We start from the raw sequence: 14,279 nt of genomic DNA on the forward strand, positions 1-14,279 counted from the left end.
AATTATGATTTTTTGGAACTCTGATGTATAAACTATTTTGAAAAGAAATTTTAATAACTGAATGGTTTCAAATGATTTAAAAAGTTTTAAATATGCTGGAATTTTATGGGTGTTAAATATAGTTTATTAAGTTGGTTTGACAAGACAATTTATATAATCATATAAATATATAAATACATATGAGTTAACATGTCTAGATGTTTTAAAAGTATATATAAGTCATATAAACTTGCATCTAACACAAGTATAAGAGCTTTTAGCATGATAAAAACAATTTCTTGTTTTTGACTTTTCTGTCCCTGTTTGTAGAAAAATTATAGAAAAATTACTGTATCTGTAAACTCTCGGAGTTTGGAAAATGAGTCTACTTTGTTCATATTTTTTATGATAATTTTTTAATGGCGTCAAACCAGTGTGAAAATGTTCATCTTCACAGACTGGTCCAAAATAATTCCATAAATGATAGACAGTTTTGTAAAAATCGCCAAAAATTTTAAGAAGATCGTATGAAACGCGTGAGAGTAGTCATTTTAAAGGTATAGGCCTGAACTTTTTTCTTGTAAAACAGTTTTGAAAAATATTACCATTAAGATGGTCAAAACAGTCCGTAATTAGGCAAAAACGTTTCTGTTAAAAGTTGATTTTTGAGTTTAGGTTATACATGTTTGAACACAACATTTATTTTTCCTATTTTTAGTGTATAATCCTAGATCTACAAGTTTACATGTAATATATATGACAACACATACTTTTCTCATGGTTTTTATGAAGATCAAAGTGATAAGCTTTATGTTCAAATAATAATTCAAAAGTTAAACACATAACACAATGGTACATGCAAATATCCAACAGTTAAACAACAGTTGACTTGTATCCTCCCCCTGAAAACATGAAAAATACAAAATATATGGGGGTATGAAGCTTACCTTGGGATTTCCAAGATGTAGATGATGAAGAAGATGAAACTTTGAACCTAGCTTGAGTTCTTTGAGAGATCTCAAAATGATGGTGGATCTAAGCTCCATATTCACGAAAATGGAGTTCTAAGAAGGGTTATCTTAGTATAATTTATAAATGGAACATCTTGAATTTGATGGTAACTTAAGAAGTTATGATCCTTGATGAAAAACTATTGAACACACCCACAAATCTTGTGCTGGAGAGGGAGATATGAGAGAGTGTTTGAGTGATATTGAAGTAAAGAGTGGGGAGAAAAATGGGGGTCTTGGCCGAGTTTTAGAAAGGGAAGAAGAGAGAGATGGTTAGGGGTTATTACATGGAGGATTAGACTCTAAGTGCATAGATATTTGATGGTTAAATTGCATGGATAACCTCCATGCATTAATGAGGTGTCAAGTGTTAGGATTAGCACCATATTTTTTTGTTTGTTTTATATAGGCCCAACCGAATCAAGGAGATTCCTTGGCCCAAAGAAAAGCCCAAATGAAATCTTCAGCCCATTAGGGCCCAAGGAAGGGTTTTCTGTTTTGGCTTGGCCCATTAAAAGGTTTTCGGCCCATTTGAGCCCAAAAGAGGGTTTCCGGCCCACTAGAGCCCAAAATAGGGTTTTCAGCCCGAAAGCACCAATTAAAGAGATTATCGGCACAAAAGGGCCCAATAAGGAAGACTTGGACCAAAAAGAGATTTGGGTCGAAATACTTGGGCTAAAGCCCAAAATGATTGAGTTTGGCTTACTGAGTTGATTTTTAGGTTTATACGAAGTGGTTTCGACTTGGATCACAATGTATGAACGTATGAATTTTAATGGCATCATGGTTTGAATTCTCTCTAAATGGGTTATTACAAGTTTACATGGAGGAATTGTCTCGCACAAGGACCAAAACCTTAACCCTAATTTGCTAGTTGTGACAACACTACAATTCGATCTCAAGATTTTCTAGTTCATTTGGAGTGCATTGTGAATTAATCTAGTGGCCTAAGGTATATCCCCCCCCCCTTTCGTGTGTAAATTTGAATTCCTCTTGTTGCTTGGGTGTTGAATCTGATTTTCATCTCATTTGAGGACTAGGTTTTTGTGGTACAAGAAAACTAAGATGATTATGTTAGTTTCTATGTAACACCCTGTTTATTTAATAAATAAATTAATCAATTACTAAAGGATTAGTATCCCTAAAATAAATAATTATATAGCAATGTGTTGGTCTCGAGGAGTTAATTGCGGCTATTTTAGAAGTTGGGGGTTAAAAGTGTAAGTTTCGGATTGATTTTGTAAGTATTTCTGAAGGCAGGGACTAAATGGTAACTTTTGGGACTTCATTGAAGTTATTTTGGGGCTAAAGGTGTGTTTGGTAACTTAAGTATCGAATTTCAAAGAAATTAAGGAAGCAAGGGTGTAACTAGTAAATATTGTACCTAGATTGTAATGGATTTTAATGCGAGGGTTCAAATGTTAAATTCTGGACCATGGTTGAAAATAATTTTATGGAGAGGGAATGTTTATGCCATTATGGCAATATGATTTGAGAGCAAGGGTATATAATGGTTTCTTTGCCTAACCCTAACCCTAATGGAAGTAATTAGTCGTCACCCCCTCCCCTTATGTCTCCCACCAGCCACCATCCTCACCTCACCCACCTCTAGCGCCGCTAGTCTTTAAACTGCCACCATCATGCCTTGCTGCCTGCGACAACAAGAACCATCGATGAAGTCGTGAGCCTGGTCGGGCGCTCCCTTTCCTGGCGCTCCCTTACCGGCCTTTCCTGGTGTGCGCCCACCAACCTAGCCTAGGGCACGACCACCAGCCCCGCCCGGTGCCTTCAGGCGGCCTTGCCTAGCTCCTTCCTAACTGGGCTTGAATTGGGCTAGCGCAAAGCCTGACCTAATCCCTCTTGATCTAACTGTCCCCTATAAATATAGTGCCTCCTCCATGAAGGAGGACTTTCCGAATGGACCTTTCACTGGACCTTTTTCTTGGACTCTTCCCCATGGCTCAGCCGCCACACTATACTCCCGTCGGGTGGCTCAGCTGCCACCCGCCGCTATCAGCCACTACACACCACCACCAACACCAAGATGGTTCTCTCCAGCTATGGAGGACCATCTCAGATCTATCAGTTAATCTAACTTGATTGTCAGAGTCTGCTCCCGGGGCATAGTCCCTAGGGTGGCTCTAACGCATCTCTATGATTGTGACTAGCAGATCTCCGCCGCAACAGAAGACCAAAAGAATCACTGGAGGTCGATGTCGCATCATTTGGTGCCATCCCGGACCCGAGCAAGTAACAAAAGCCTCAGTTTCTTTCAAGCTCGTTTTTCCTCAGATCTGATGTGTTTTCATCTTAGGATTCCTTAGATCTGTTGATTTATAGTATCATTTGTTTAGATTTGTTTTTTTTGCCAAAGATCTGTTTAAATGGTCTTCACCATTTTTTAGATCTGTAGATCTATCATGTTTTTTAGTTCATATCTATGGATCTGTATGATTTCCTTCACTCAAGCACTCCCCAAGTTTGCAAAACTCTTTTTAGAATTGTGTTTTGGTTCATATTTTGGGGGTTTCTTGAGTAGGATGAAGAGAAAAGAAATTTTTATGAGTTTTTCGTTCAGATCTATTGATCTGCTTAGTTTTTCGTATGCATCTTTTGATCAACCTATTTTACGCTTCGATCTCAAGATCTGTTGAGTTTTTGTTCAGATCGTTAGATCTACTTTGTTTGTTGTTCAGATGTCTAAATATGCTTGGTTTTAGTTCATTTGAGCAACTCTCAAGTCTTAAAAGGCTTTATCGGATCTCATTTTCGTCTATGTTTTGATGTATTCTTCAGCAAGTCATGAAGAAAGAAACTCTTATGAGTTCTTAACCCATTTTCATTTTTATTTTGGGTGTTAATCTCAGGCAACTTGAGAGGAGAAGAATTTTTTCATGATTTTTTACCTTATTTTTAGTTTATGTTAGAAAAAAACCACCGTCAGTTTATGATTTTCTTTATAAAGCTCTCTGGAGTTGTCTAATAAGTGTTTTCTCTAAAAGCTTAGAGATAGAAAATGAAATTTTTCCAGATCTGTTCCTTGTTCATATCTTCATAGCTTGTTGAGTAAGGTGAAAAGAAAATGAAGTTTCATGAACAACACTCCATATTCGATTCATTTTCTATTTATGATGTGGGGTTTTCTCAGCAATTTAGAAGAAAAGAGAGTATATATATATATATATATATATATATATATATATATATATATATATATATATATATATATATATAACTCTTTCAGATTCGTTTTTGTTTATGTTTTGATTTCTTTCCAGAAAGTTGTGAAGAAAAAGATTTTTTTATGAATTTTTATCCCATTTCAGTACATATATCATCAGAAAATCGTTTTAGTAAAGATTTTCTGTGAGCATTTTCTTCTAAAATCTTTTCAAATCGGATTTGCCATCGTTTAGATTCCATGATCTACTTCATTTTTAATTTGGATTTTTGATATGCTATCATTTTTTAAGCTTAGATCTCAAGATTTGTTCAATTGTTAGCTCATCTGAGCATTCTTGAAGCTAACAAAGATATTTTAGATCAATTTCGTCACGTGATAGTGACTTATTCAAAAAATGAAGAAGAAAAGAAAAGTTTTCATGAGTTTTTTAGCTTATACTACAAGAAAATCGTTTTTATTTAGAGATTTTCTGTCAAACACCTCCCATCTCTGCAACATTTGTTTTGTTTGTACATATAACTGTGTTTCTTCTACATATCACAAAAAAAAAAAAAAAAAAAAAAAAAAAAAAGCACATCTCTTTTGAAACCCAAGTTCAAAATCCCACCCAATAACTATCTTTACAGTTTACAGCTCTTCATTTCGACAAAAAGGTTTCCAAAAAACAAAAATTATTACAATAATAGTGATTTATCTCTTTTTTGAGCTGAATAAAAAAAATTACCATAGATAACAGTATACTAGTTAGACAATATAAAAAAAAGAATGTACAGATGAAGTGATACAAGAAAATAATCGGAAAAAAATAACTAGCAAAAAAGAAGGGAAAAAGGGGTGTGCACACAGAGTTAAAAAATGGTAACTCCTTATTTACCAGAACATAAAATAAGAAAAACCAAGTGTAACACCGAAAATTTTAAACAAAATTTTCAATTTATATAAAACATAATTCCATCGATATCATAAAAACAACCATTTTAATTATCCAACAAAACGGTACAAAATCCCAAGATCATAATATCAAGCTCCGAACGTGTGTGTATACGGATCAAGCCGGCGCCTTCCCGCGGTCATCACTAGTACCTGAAACAAATAACATCAACACTGTAAGCACAAGGCTTAGTGAGTTCCCCAAAATACCACATATAACACATATTAGCCACTCTAGGCTATAACTCTGTGGGTCCGTGCACCCAAACTCTGTGAACCCTCAGGTTCTAGCTCTGATACACATGCACCACATAAATCACATAGAAATCATGCAGTACAACACACAACATACATAGCATACAAATACTCTATCACATAACTCTGGTTACCTACTCAAGGTAAAGTACAGTGAGAAGACTCACCTCGCGTATCTCGGTATCTCACGAATCCTGGAAATCCCTCGTGCTCGATCCTCCGAGCTCTAATCCTCCTATGACATGATATGCTTCTAATTAACACTTTATATCTCTAAGGTTGACTATCAAAAGGAGTCAACACTGGTCAACTCTGGTCAACGGTCAACGGTCAACTCTGACTGGACTCGGCGAGTACCAAGGCGACTCGGCGAGTCTGGGCGTATACACCAATTTCCCTGGAATCCTCCCTTGACACGTCGAGCATTCACTCAACCCGACGAGTTCCACCTGGCATGAGTTGTGGGTCCACCACGACTCAACTCGCCGAGTCTCAAAACAACTCGGCGAGTCCAGTTTGACTCAATCCACCGATCCATTCTGACTCCCCCTTGACTCACTGAGTCCACCCTCCTTAACTCGGCGAGGCCACTCACTGTGTGGTCGGGCAACATTCATGCTACTCGCCGAGTCTGTTCTTCGGACTCGGCGAGTCCGTGCCATGCACTGACTCAAACTTGCTCTAAAGGTCAGATCCAGTCCATTAATCCATAGATCCAGTCCCTCCAAGCGCATTTAGCACGTAAAGTTACAATCTTGATGCACATACAACCTCTATATGACCATATATGATGTTTTTGACTCATTTGCTACAACACAAGGTCATGGACTCCATTGTCATACATAAAGCTTGATGAGTGAGACTCTCTGGACCTCTATGGGTCCAGATCCATAACCTCAACTCAAGGAGGGAACCAATGGGCACCAAATCATCCCATAAATGACCATCATAAGCCCTAAATTGTATCATGCTTCACTAAACAGGAAATGGTCCGAGATAATACTTCTAGAGTGATGATCTAAGCTCCGAATCCACGAAATAGCAACCTCCTTTGCTTCCTCTTGCCTAGGGTCTCCTTCTTCTTGCTAAATAACACTCACAAGATCAAGAATGGCTCCTTTCTCTTCACAAATAGCTCAAGAACACAAGGGTCACTCACTGAGGGTTGGGTGAGCACAAATGACGGCCATAAGGCCCTTTAAATAGGCCTCAAACTCGGAGATTTAGGGTTTCATTACACAGCGCAGACTTGCCGAGTCCATATCCTGGACTCGCCGAGTCCAGGCGCGCACCAATGTTCAATTCCGCGTCCCTACTCGGCGAGTCTGAGCTCCAACTCGCCGAGTCCCTCTCACAATATGACAAAATTAGATTTACAAGATACCTGGTAAAAATCCGGATGTTACACCAAGTACAACAGCTGTGCACAATTCTGTTTGTCATATCCCAGCCAACGTTTCAAAAAAAATAAAGGCGGAGGAAGGGTGTACAACTTTACACCATAAGCCGTAAGTTAAAAATCCGTGTGGGACCCACCTGGTTCAATCCTCCAATACAAAAGTCAAAAGAACCGGGACCCACCCAGTCAAGGCATCTCATTGGGCAGTCAAAGGCCTTCCCAAATCCTGACTTCTTTTGTCGGAATCACAACACCACCGGCCCAATCCAAGTTACCGTAGTCGTCGTTCTTCTCCAAGTAACGAGCCATCGGCATCTCCGATCAAACCACAACCACTTCATTCTCCAAGTGGTGACTATAGAAACCTGACGCCCCCAACAGGAAAGCCTCGACAGCCAGTGGTGGATGTGTGTGGTGCCCGGGGGGTCTCGGGCCATTGCTCTGCTTCGGTCCATTAGGGTAAAAAAAATCTATTAGTTGCACCGACTTCAAATTCGTTCGGGTGACACTATACTTTCGAGAATTCGAGACCCAAAAAATAAAAGTATAAAAAATGCTAGTCCAACAAATAAAGAAAATTAGCCCAATACCTCAATTTAGAATTTGCCCAAATGCATTTTGAGTTTGTAGCCCAAGTTGCTTATTAAGTTTTTAACCAAATAGAATTAGCCCAATACCCCAAATCTCTATTAGGTGTCCATGGGCATTTTTTGAAGAAAAGAAATTGGAGTACTGGCCTAGTCCCCTGAATGAGATTACAGAAAAAAAAATCAGCACGGTGAAGACGTGAAGTGAAGGCTGTCGACGAAGAAAAAGAAATTGGACATTGGGACTTGCTTCTTTCAATCGATTTCAACCATTCAAGTGTTCAACCATTCGATTTTTTTTGGCTTCACTTGGCAATCCTTTCAATTCTACAAATATAATGAAACAAGTAAGTATCGATAATTTTAGGTTTATGAAATTAGTCAAATTAGTTGCTTTTTTGTTGAAATTTCTTATTATTTAGGTGAAATTAGTTGTTGTTAACCTTGAAATTACTTGTTTACTTGAAATTATAGTTGTTATTTGTTAACCTTGATATTACTTGAAATTACTTGGAATCTTGAATGGCTTATTTGTTTGATATTGAATTGTTAGGATAAAATTGGGTCTTTTTTTGGAAGAACAAGCATCAATAAGTCAAGTGTTGGAGAATCCTCCAGAAGACCATGCTCCAATGATTTAAGTTTTGAAGAATCCTCTAAAAGACCATGTCCTTCTAATCAATCATTCCCTTCGGTTTCTAATGTAAATCCACAACCTACAACTACTCTAATTACAAATGTTGAATTGAAAGATCTTCCAAAAGACCCGGGTGTAAGACCAAAGATTACAACTTACCATCCAAATCAAAGAGATGAAATAAGGAGGGCATATTTTCTTTAAGGACCTTGTCAACCAAGGGGTCATATATTCCCTTGAAAGAAAACAGGTTCAAAAGAAAGACGTTTTGTTGTTAAGTGGTTTGATGACTTTGATTGGTTAGAATATAGCATAAAAGAGAACAAAGCATTTTGTTTATTTTGCTATGTATACGGAGACATGGTGGGAAAACAACATGGGAGAGATGCATTTGTTTCACAAGTTTTTGATAGTTGGAATAAAAGACAATCATTGAGAGATCATATGGGTGGTATTAATAGTTTTCATCAAAAAGCAAAAGAAAATTGTGAATTTTTATTGAAAGAAAAACAATCTATTAGTACAGCCTTCAACAAGAAAACCAAGATTGAGGAGAATAATTATAAACTTCGTTTAGGTGCTTCAATTTGGCATTGTAAATTTTTATTGAAAAATGGTTTACCATTTCGGGGTCATGATGAGTCGAGTGACTCTCTTAATAGAAGGCTTTTCTTCGAGTTATTATCTTTCTTGAGAGACCATAATGAAGGCATTCACAATGTTACCTTAGAAAATGCTCCTCAAAATAATCAAGTGACGTGCCCGAGGACTCAAAAGCAAATTGTTGAAGGAAAGATTCATTGGTGAAGGAAAGATTCATTGGATTGGTGCACGTGAAGGATGTCGACAACCGTGGAGTGGTGAAGGATGTGTTTTCTTTATTGGTTGATGAATCGAGTGATGTCACAAAAAAATAACAAATGGCCATAGTTTTGAGGTATGTCGACAACCGCGGAGTGGTGAAGGAAAGATTCATTGGATTGGTGCACGTGAAGGATACATTCTCTTTGACTCTTAAAGCGGCCATAGATGATGTTTTTACCCGTAACAATTTGAGTATGTCTCAGGTAAATATAACATTTTTTCTTCCTTATTTTGAATTTTAATTGAATATTATTCACTTTAATGTTTAATATCTTTTTTTATTAGATAAGAGGACAGGGTTAAGAAATATGCGTGGTGCATTTAATGGTCTAAAAGCTTTGATTTTACAAGATAATGATTCAGCGCATTATGTGCATTGCTTTGCACACCAACTTCAGTTAGTTATTGTGGGTGTTACAAAGAAGCATGATGGTGTTGACGATTTCTTTGAGCAACTTTCTTTGGTGGTTAATGAGGTAGGTGGTGCATGTAAAAGACTAGACATGCTAAGAGAAAGTCAAAGAGAAAGAGTGTAAATGTCAATTGGAAATGGTGCAATTGAAATTGGAAGAGGGTTAAACCAAGAGAGCTCTCTTATTCGAGCAGGATATACAAGATGGGGTTCACATTTCAAAACCATCACAAGTTTGATGAACTTATTTCCGGAGGTTCTTCATGTTCTTACTTATGACAAAGAGGAAGGATCCACTTTAATTAACCGAAATTAAGCATTTGGTATCTTAAAATATTTCAAGACATTAGATTTCATGTTTTACTTACAGTTGATGTATGAAATTTTACACCTCATGAACGTATTGTCAAAGTATCTTCAAAAAAAGGATCGAGATATTTTAGAAGCGGCTTCTTTGGTTAGAGGGACAATGGATGCATTGAAGTCTTTAAGAGACATGGGGCTTGCTAAACTTTTATCGAAGGTATTCTCTTTTTGTCAAAAACCTGATATTATTATTGTGGAGATGACGGAAAATTATCTCACATCAAGAGGCCGTAAGACTAAAGTTACTAATCAATTTCATTTTGAAGTTGAAATTTTCAACACCATCATGGATATTCAAATTATAGAATCCGGTGACCGATTTAGTGAACTTAGCACCCGATTACTAGAATGCATGGGGGATTTGAGTCCTTGTGATTAATTTGCTAAATTTAACAAAACAAAGTTGTTATAGTTGCGTGAGTTATACACAAAAGATTTTGATGATGCAGAGAGGATCACGCTTTGCATAAAGATGATTAGTTCACTAGTTTGCAAGGAATTTCCGACCTTTCTCGTTTGATGGTGGAAACGGGGAAACATCGGTCTTATCCTATGGTTTATTAGTTGTTGAAGTTGGTTTTGGTTTTACCCGTTGCAACCGCAACAGTTGAAAGATGTTTTTCAGCGATGAAGTTTTTGAAGATGGATTTGCGTAACAAAATAGATGATGATTTTTTCAACGATGCCATGATTTCTTATGTTGAAAAAGAAGCACTTATGAAAGTGAGGATCGAAGATGTAATGGATCAGTTTCAAAAAAATGTGTACCTGTAGATGTCAAATTTAGATATTAAGATGTAATGGAACGATTTGATGTACTAGTACTTTTAAATTTTTTTATGTTATCATATTCGGACGGAAAAAAAATTGTACCACTGCTGTGACAAATTTCTGTGTCCGCCACTGCCGACAACGAACGCCTCCATTGACCATTGTCGGTTGTTTTAAGTAGGTGGCAACCCATGAAGCACCCAAACCTATGAAAACAATCATTCACCATTCCATTACTCTTCCCAGATGTGACTTCTCCCGATAAACCACCATCAACCTTCATTCCTTCTGATGACGCAGCACCAATAGTAACCTAGTCCCATCGATGGTAAAAACCAAGTTGACCGCCAGCTCTCGATGAAGCAATTTCCACAACGACCTTCATCCCTTGGCAGGGATCACCGGTCGCCTCTGATCGTCAGTTGCTCGTCGGTGCCCAGTGACAACAGCCCCAGCTGTCGACTGCCACATATTGCTGCTTACTGCCTCGATTAATCTCTTTCAACAACAGTACCATCTCCGCCAACAAAAATCGGATTCAAAGCACCACTGACCGTTGTTTCTTGATTCGTCGCTAGGGACGAGAACCACAGCACCACCACTTGAAATGGCGACCACCACTTTGACTTCTTTTCCCCGAAGACGAGCCTCTTGCGAAGAATCACCAACTCACCTACTGTCGCCAATCGTCACCACCGGATGCAATGAACCAGCAACGCTGGTAGAACTTCCAGCCCTAATCTCCTTTGGAGATGATGAACATCGGCGAGTAACCATCCAGAACCACCTGATCTCAGTTACCGTTCTCTTTGGGCATTTCTTCTGAAAGAGATCATGAAAGAGGGGGGACATGTGACTGTTGGAGTGTTTTCCCAAAAACAAAAAAAACTGATAAAAGGGTGGGCCCCACCGGTGATATTTGGTACCCTAGTTCCCAATATGTGTCACACACGCGTAAGAAACAAGCAAGAAAGAGAGAAAATTCCTTGGCTGCTATTCGAAAAACGGACTCACAACTCGTAAACGAGCTTATAACTTGGGCTCCCGTTAAGTTTATTTTTTCAGTTTAGTGGGCTAGTGCAGCAACAAAATGGCCCAAATTTTGCAAGCAAATCAACTAAGCAGCCATTCAGCGTCCGTGTATCAGAATTCAATTTCAAAAAATGTGTTGCAGCAAGGTTCTACTCGACATTTCCAAAAAGAAAGAGATGAAGAAGAATATTAGGCTACGGCATCCAAAAAGGTTTTGACAATAAGTTGTCTTGGGCTTATAATCTTCGAATGGGTCAATTATTTTTAAATGGGCTATTACTATTTTAGAACTTCTCTTAAACTATCTCCTCACGCTATCAGGCTACATCCAACAATAAAAATGAGCCTATACTAGTTTATTTTGGGTCTCTCCAAGTGGGCACCTTCATTTTATTGGGTTGCGTTAACAACAATAAAACGGTATAATCTTATGAGACAAATTTAGCAATCAATCACCCAGCACTCGCATACTGCAACCCTATCAAGTAAATTTCAAGATTCGCTCCTGCAGTCCTATCCATACAATATTTTCAAAAAGAAGTGGGGAGAGGGAGAAGAGTAGTATGTTACTACTCACGAATCATTTTAAAATAACCCTCGACGACCGCATTGCTCGGCTATCAGCAACCGTGTTGACTAACTGGAGGCAATCTCGCTACTCGCCCCTCACCATTCATGTTGACCGACCCTCACTAATCTCGCGGCCCATCCCTCAGCAGTCACGGAGCCCCGCCATGCGACCCAGCTCAGCAACTGCAAATCCTAGTCATCAGCAGTTACATTGTTTGACTCCCAGCAGTCGTGCCAGTCGCGCTGCCCAGTTTTGTTAGTACTTGGGTCGCTTAGCTTTCCTTAGTAGTTGTGTCGCCCAATTTCCTGCAACTATGCATCCATTGTTTTCATTCCTTGCTTGGAAAAAGAAAGGGGGGGGGGGGTAGGGTTAGTACGATACTATGAAGTCATAGTTTTTATTCCCAAGGGGAAGATTTAAAGTACACGAAGAACCGACACTATGCATGATGGTGTATCCCCGAGGTGATATTGGTATTCCGGGCTAAAAGAGCAGCATCGTGGCCTAACACTCGGTAGTCTTGTTTCCCAACTCTCAGTAGTCGTGTTGCTCGTCTATTGCTAACAACTTGATGCCTAGCTGTCGGCATCCATGCTGCCCAACAACTACGCATTCATTATTCCTTTCCTTAGCCTCTTTTGAGAAAATAAGGAGGGGGGTGGATTCAGTACAACAATATGCAAGAGTGATTTTCATTCTAAAAGGGCATAATTGATGTCACCTGAGAGCTAATACTTTGTTATAGTGCATCCTCGAGGTGGCGTTAATATCCCAGATCAAAAGAGAAACCCTGTGGTTATACCCTTGGTAGTCTCGCATCCCAGCTCTCAATAGTCGAGCTGCTCATCTATCACTAGTAGCTTGATGCTCGATTCTTAACGACCATGTTGATCAGCTGTTGATAGTAGCTCTATAGTATAGCTCTAAATAGCATCACTCCATAGCCCTCAGTTGTAAGCCAAGACAGCGAGGCACCAGTCATCACTACAGCTAATGATGCACCAGAGCATCAGGTGCCATTACACTTTAACCCGGACTGGTCATCTGGTCTAGACACAAAAGATTGCATATTCTTACGCCCAACCAACAAGGTTCAGTACCTTTGCCTTGAGTCGTATGGCCTCTCAACCCGACTCCATTATAGCGGCAAGCTCCGCAAGTGAGGTTCAGTACCCTCGCCTTGAGTCGCACGACTTCTTAGCCTGACTCCAATATAGGGGCAAGCTCTGCATGCGAGGTTCAGTACCCTCACCTTGAGTCGCCTGGCTTGTCAGCCCAACTCCATTATAGCAGTATGCTTAGCATGCGAGGTCCAGTGCCCTTGCCTTGAGTCACCTGGCTTCTCAGCCCGACTCCATTATAGCGGCATGCTCCGCATGCAAGGTTCAGTACCCTTACCTTGAATCACCTAAGTTCTCAGCTCACTCCATTAATGTCATGCTCTGCCAACAAGAGTCAAAGGCTTGCAACCTTTTCCTTTATGAATCCACGCGATGCTTTCCCATGTGATGTACTTACGATCGCTGGCAGCCAAGCCCAATCCAATCCATGCGATGCTCTCCCGTGTGATGTATCTACGATCACCGGCAGCCAAGCCCGATCCATTCTGCATGATTCTATACCGTGTAACATCTCCATAATCATCGGCTGCTAAGCCTATAAGTCGAGCATCGTCACACACCATAAGTCACACATCACAAGCTTATTCTACGACTAAGACCATGATCCAGGTGCTTCCTCTCTCACAGTCATTATGGTTCTCTTGTGCTCGGATGATCGATGAAGTGTTATCCATATTAAAAACCTGCTATAGTGAGGTTACTCTCCAGCAAGAAGGTCATCCAGACAGTGGCCCTGCTACCTACTACCTTTCAGCATCTTTGTTTCATGGCTCACGAAAACGGTCTTGCTATGCAACCTTACCTGTAGCCTCGTCGCGTATCCCACATCATATTTTTTTCCTAGCTCTCAGAAACGCTCTTGCTATGTAACCCCAGCTAGAGCCTCGCTGCATATCCCTCAACATCACTGCTGCCTGGCCCTTGGAAATGGTCTTGCTGTGCAACCCATACCTATGGCCTAACCACTAATCCCTTAGCACCTCTGCAACCTGGCTCTTAGCAACAGTCTCACTACATATTTCCTACCTATAGCCTCACTGCCTGTTTCTCAAGAATTTTGTTGTTTGGCTATCGACAATAGTCTCACTACGTGACCCTCACTTGCAACCTAATCACCCAACTCTCAGGATCTTTGCCACTTATATTATGGTCAGGAACCTT

General features: G+C 39.4%; 2 protein-coding genes across 2 annotated transcripts; both read left to right on the forward strand.

Moving 5' to 3' along the window:
- The first annotated feature begins 8,341 nt into the window (after positions 1-8,341).
- On the forward strand, positions 8,342-8,788 carry LOC145040968 (uncharacterized). The gene has a single exon (XM_078988846.1). It carries the CDS (start codon positions 8,342-8,344, stop codon positions 8,786-8,788), a length of 447 nt encoding a protein of 148 aa, XP_078844972.1.
- A 593-nt stretch (positions 8,789-9,381) lies between these two features.
- On the forward strand, positions 9,382-10,397 carry LOC145040969 (uncharacterized). Its single transcript, XM_078988847.1, has 4 exons — positions 9,382-9,513; positions 9,628-9,780; positions 10,036-10,110; positions 10,197-10,397. The coding sequence occupies exons 1-4, from the start codon at positions 9,382-9,384 to the stop codon at positions 10,395-10,397; spliced, it is 561 nt and encodes a 186-aa protein (XP_078844973.1).
- Positions 10,398-14,279: the final 3,882 nt, after the last annotated feature.

This window comes from Lactuca saligna, chromosome 4 (assembly GCF_052625555.1).
Source record: "Lactuca saligna cultivar CGN05327 chromosome 4, ASM5262555v1, whole genome shotgun sequence".
Classification (NCBI taxonomy): Eukaryota; Viridiplantae; Streptophyta; class Magnoliopsida; order Asterales; family Asteraceae; genus Lactuca; species Lactuca saligna.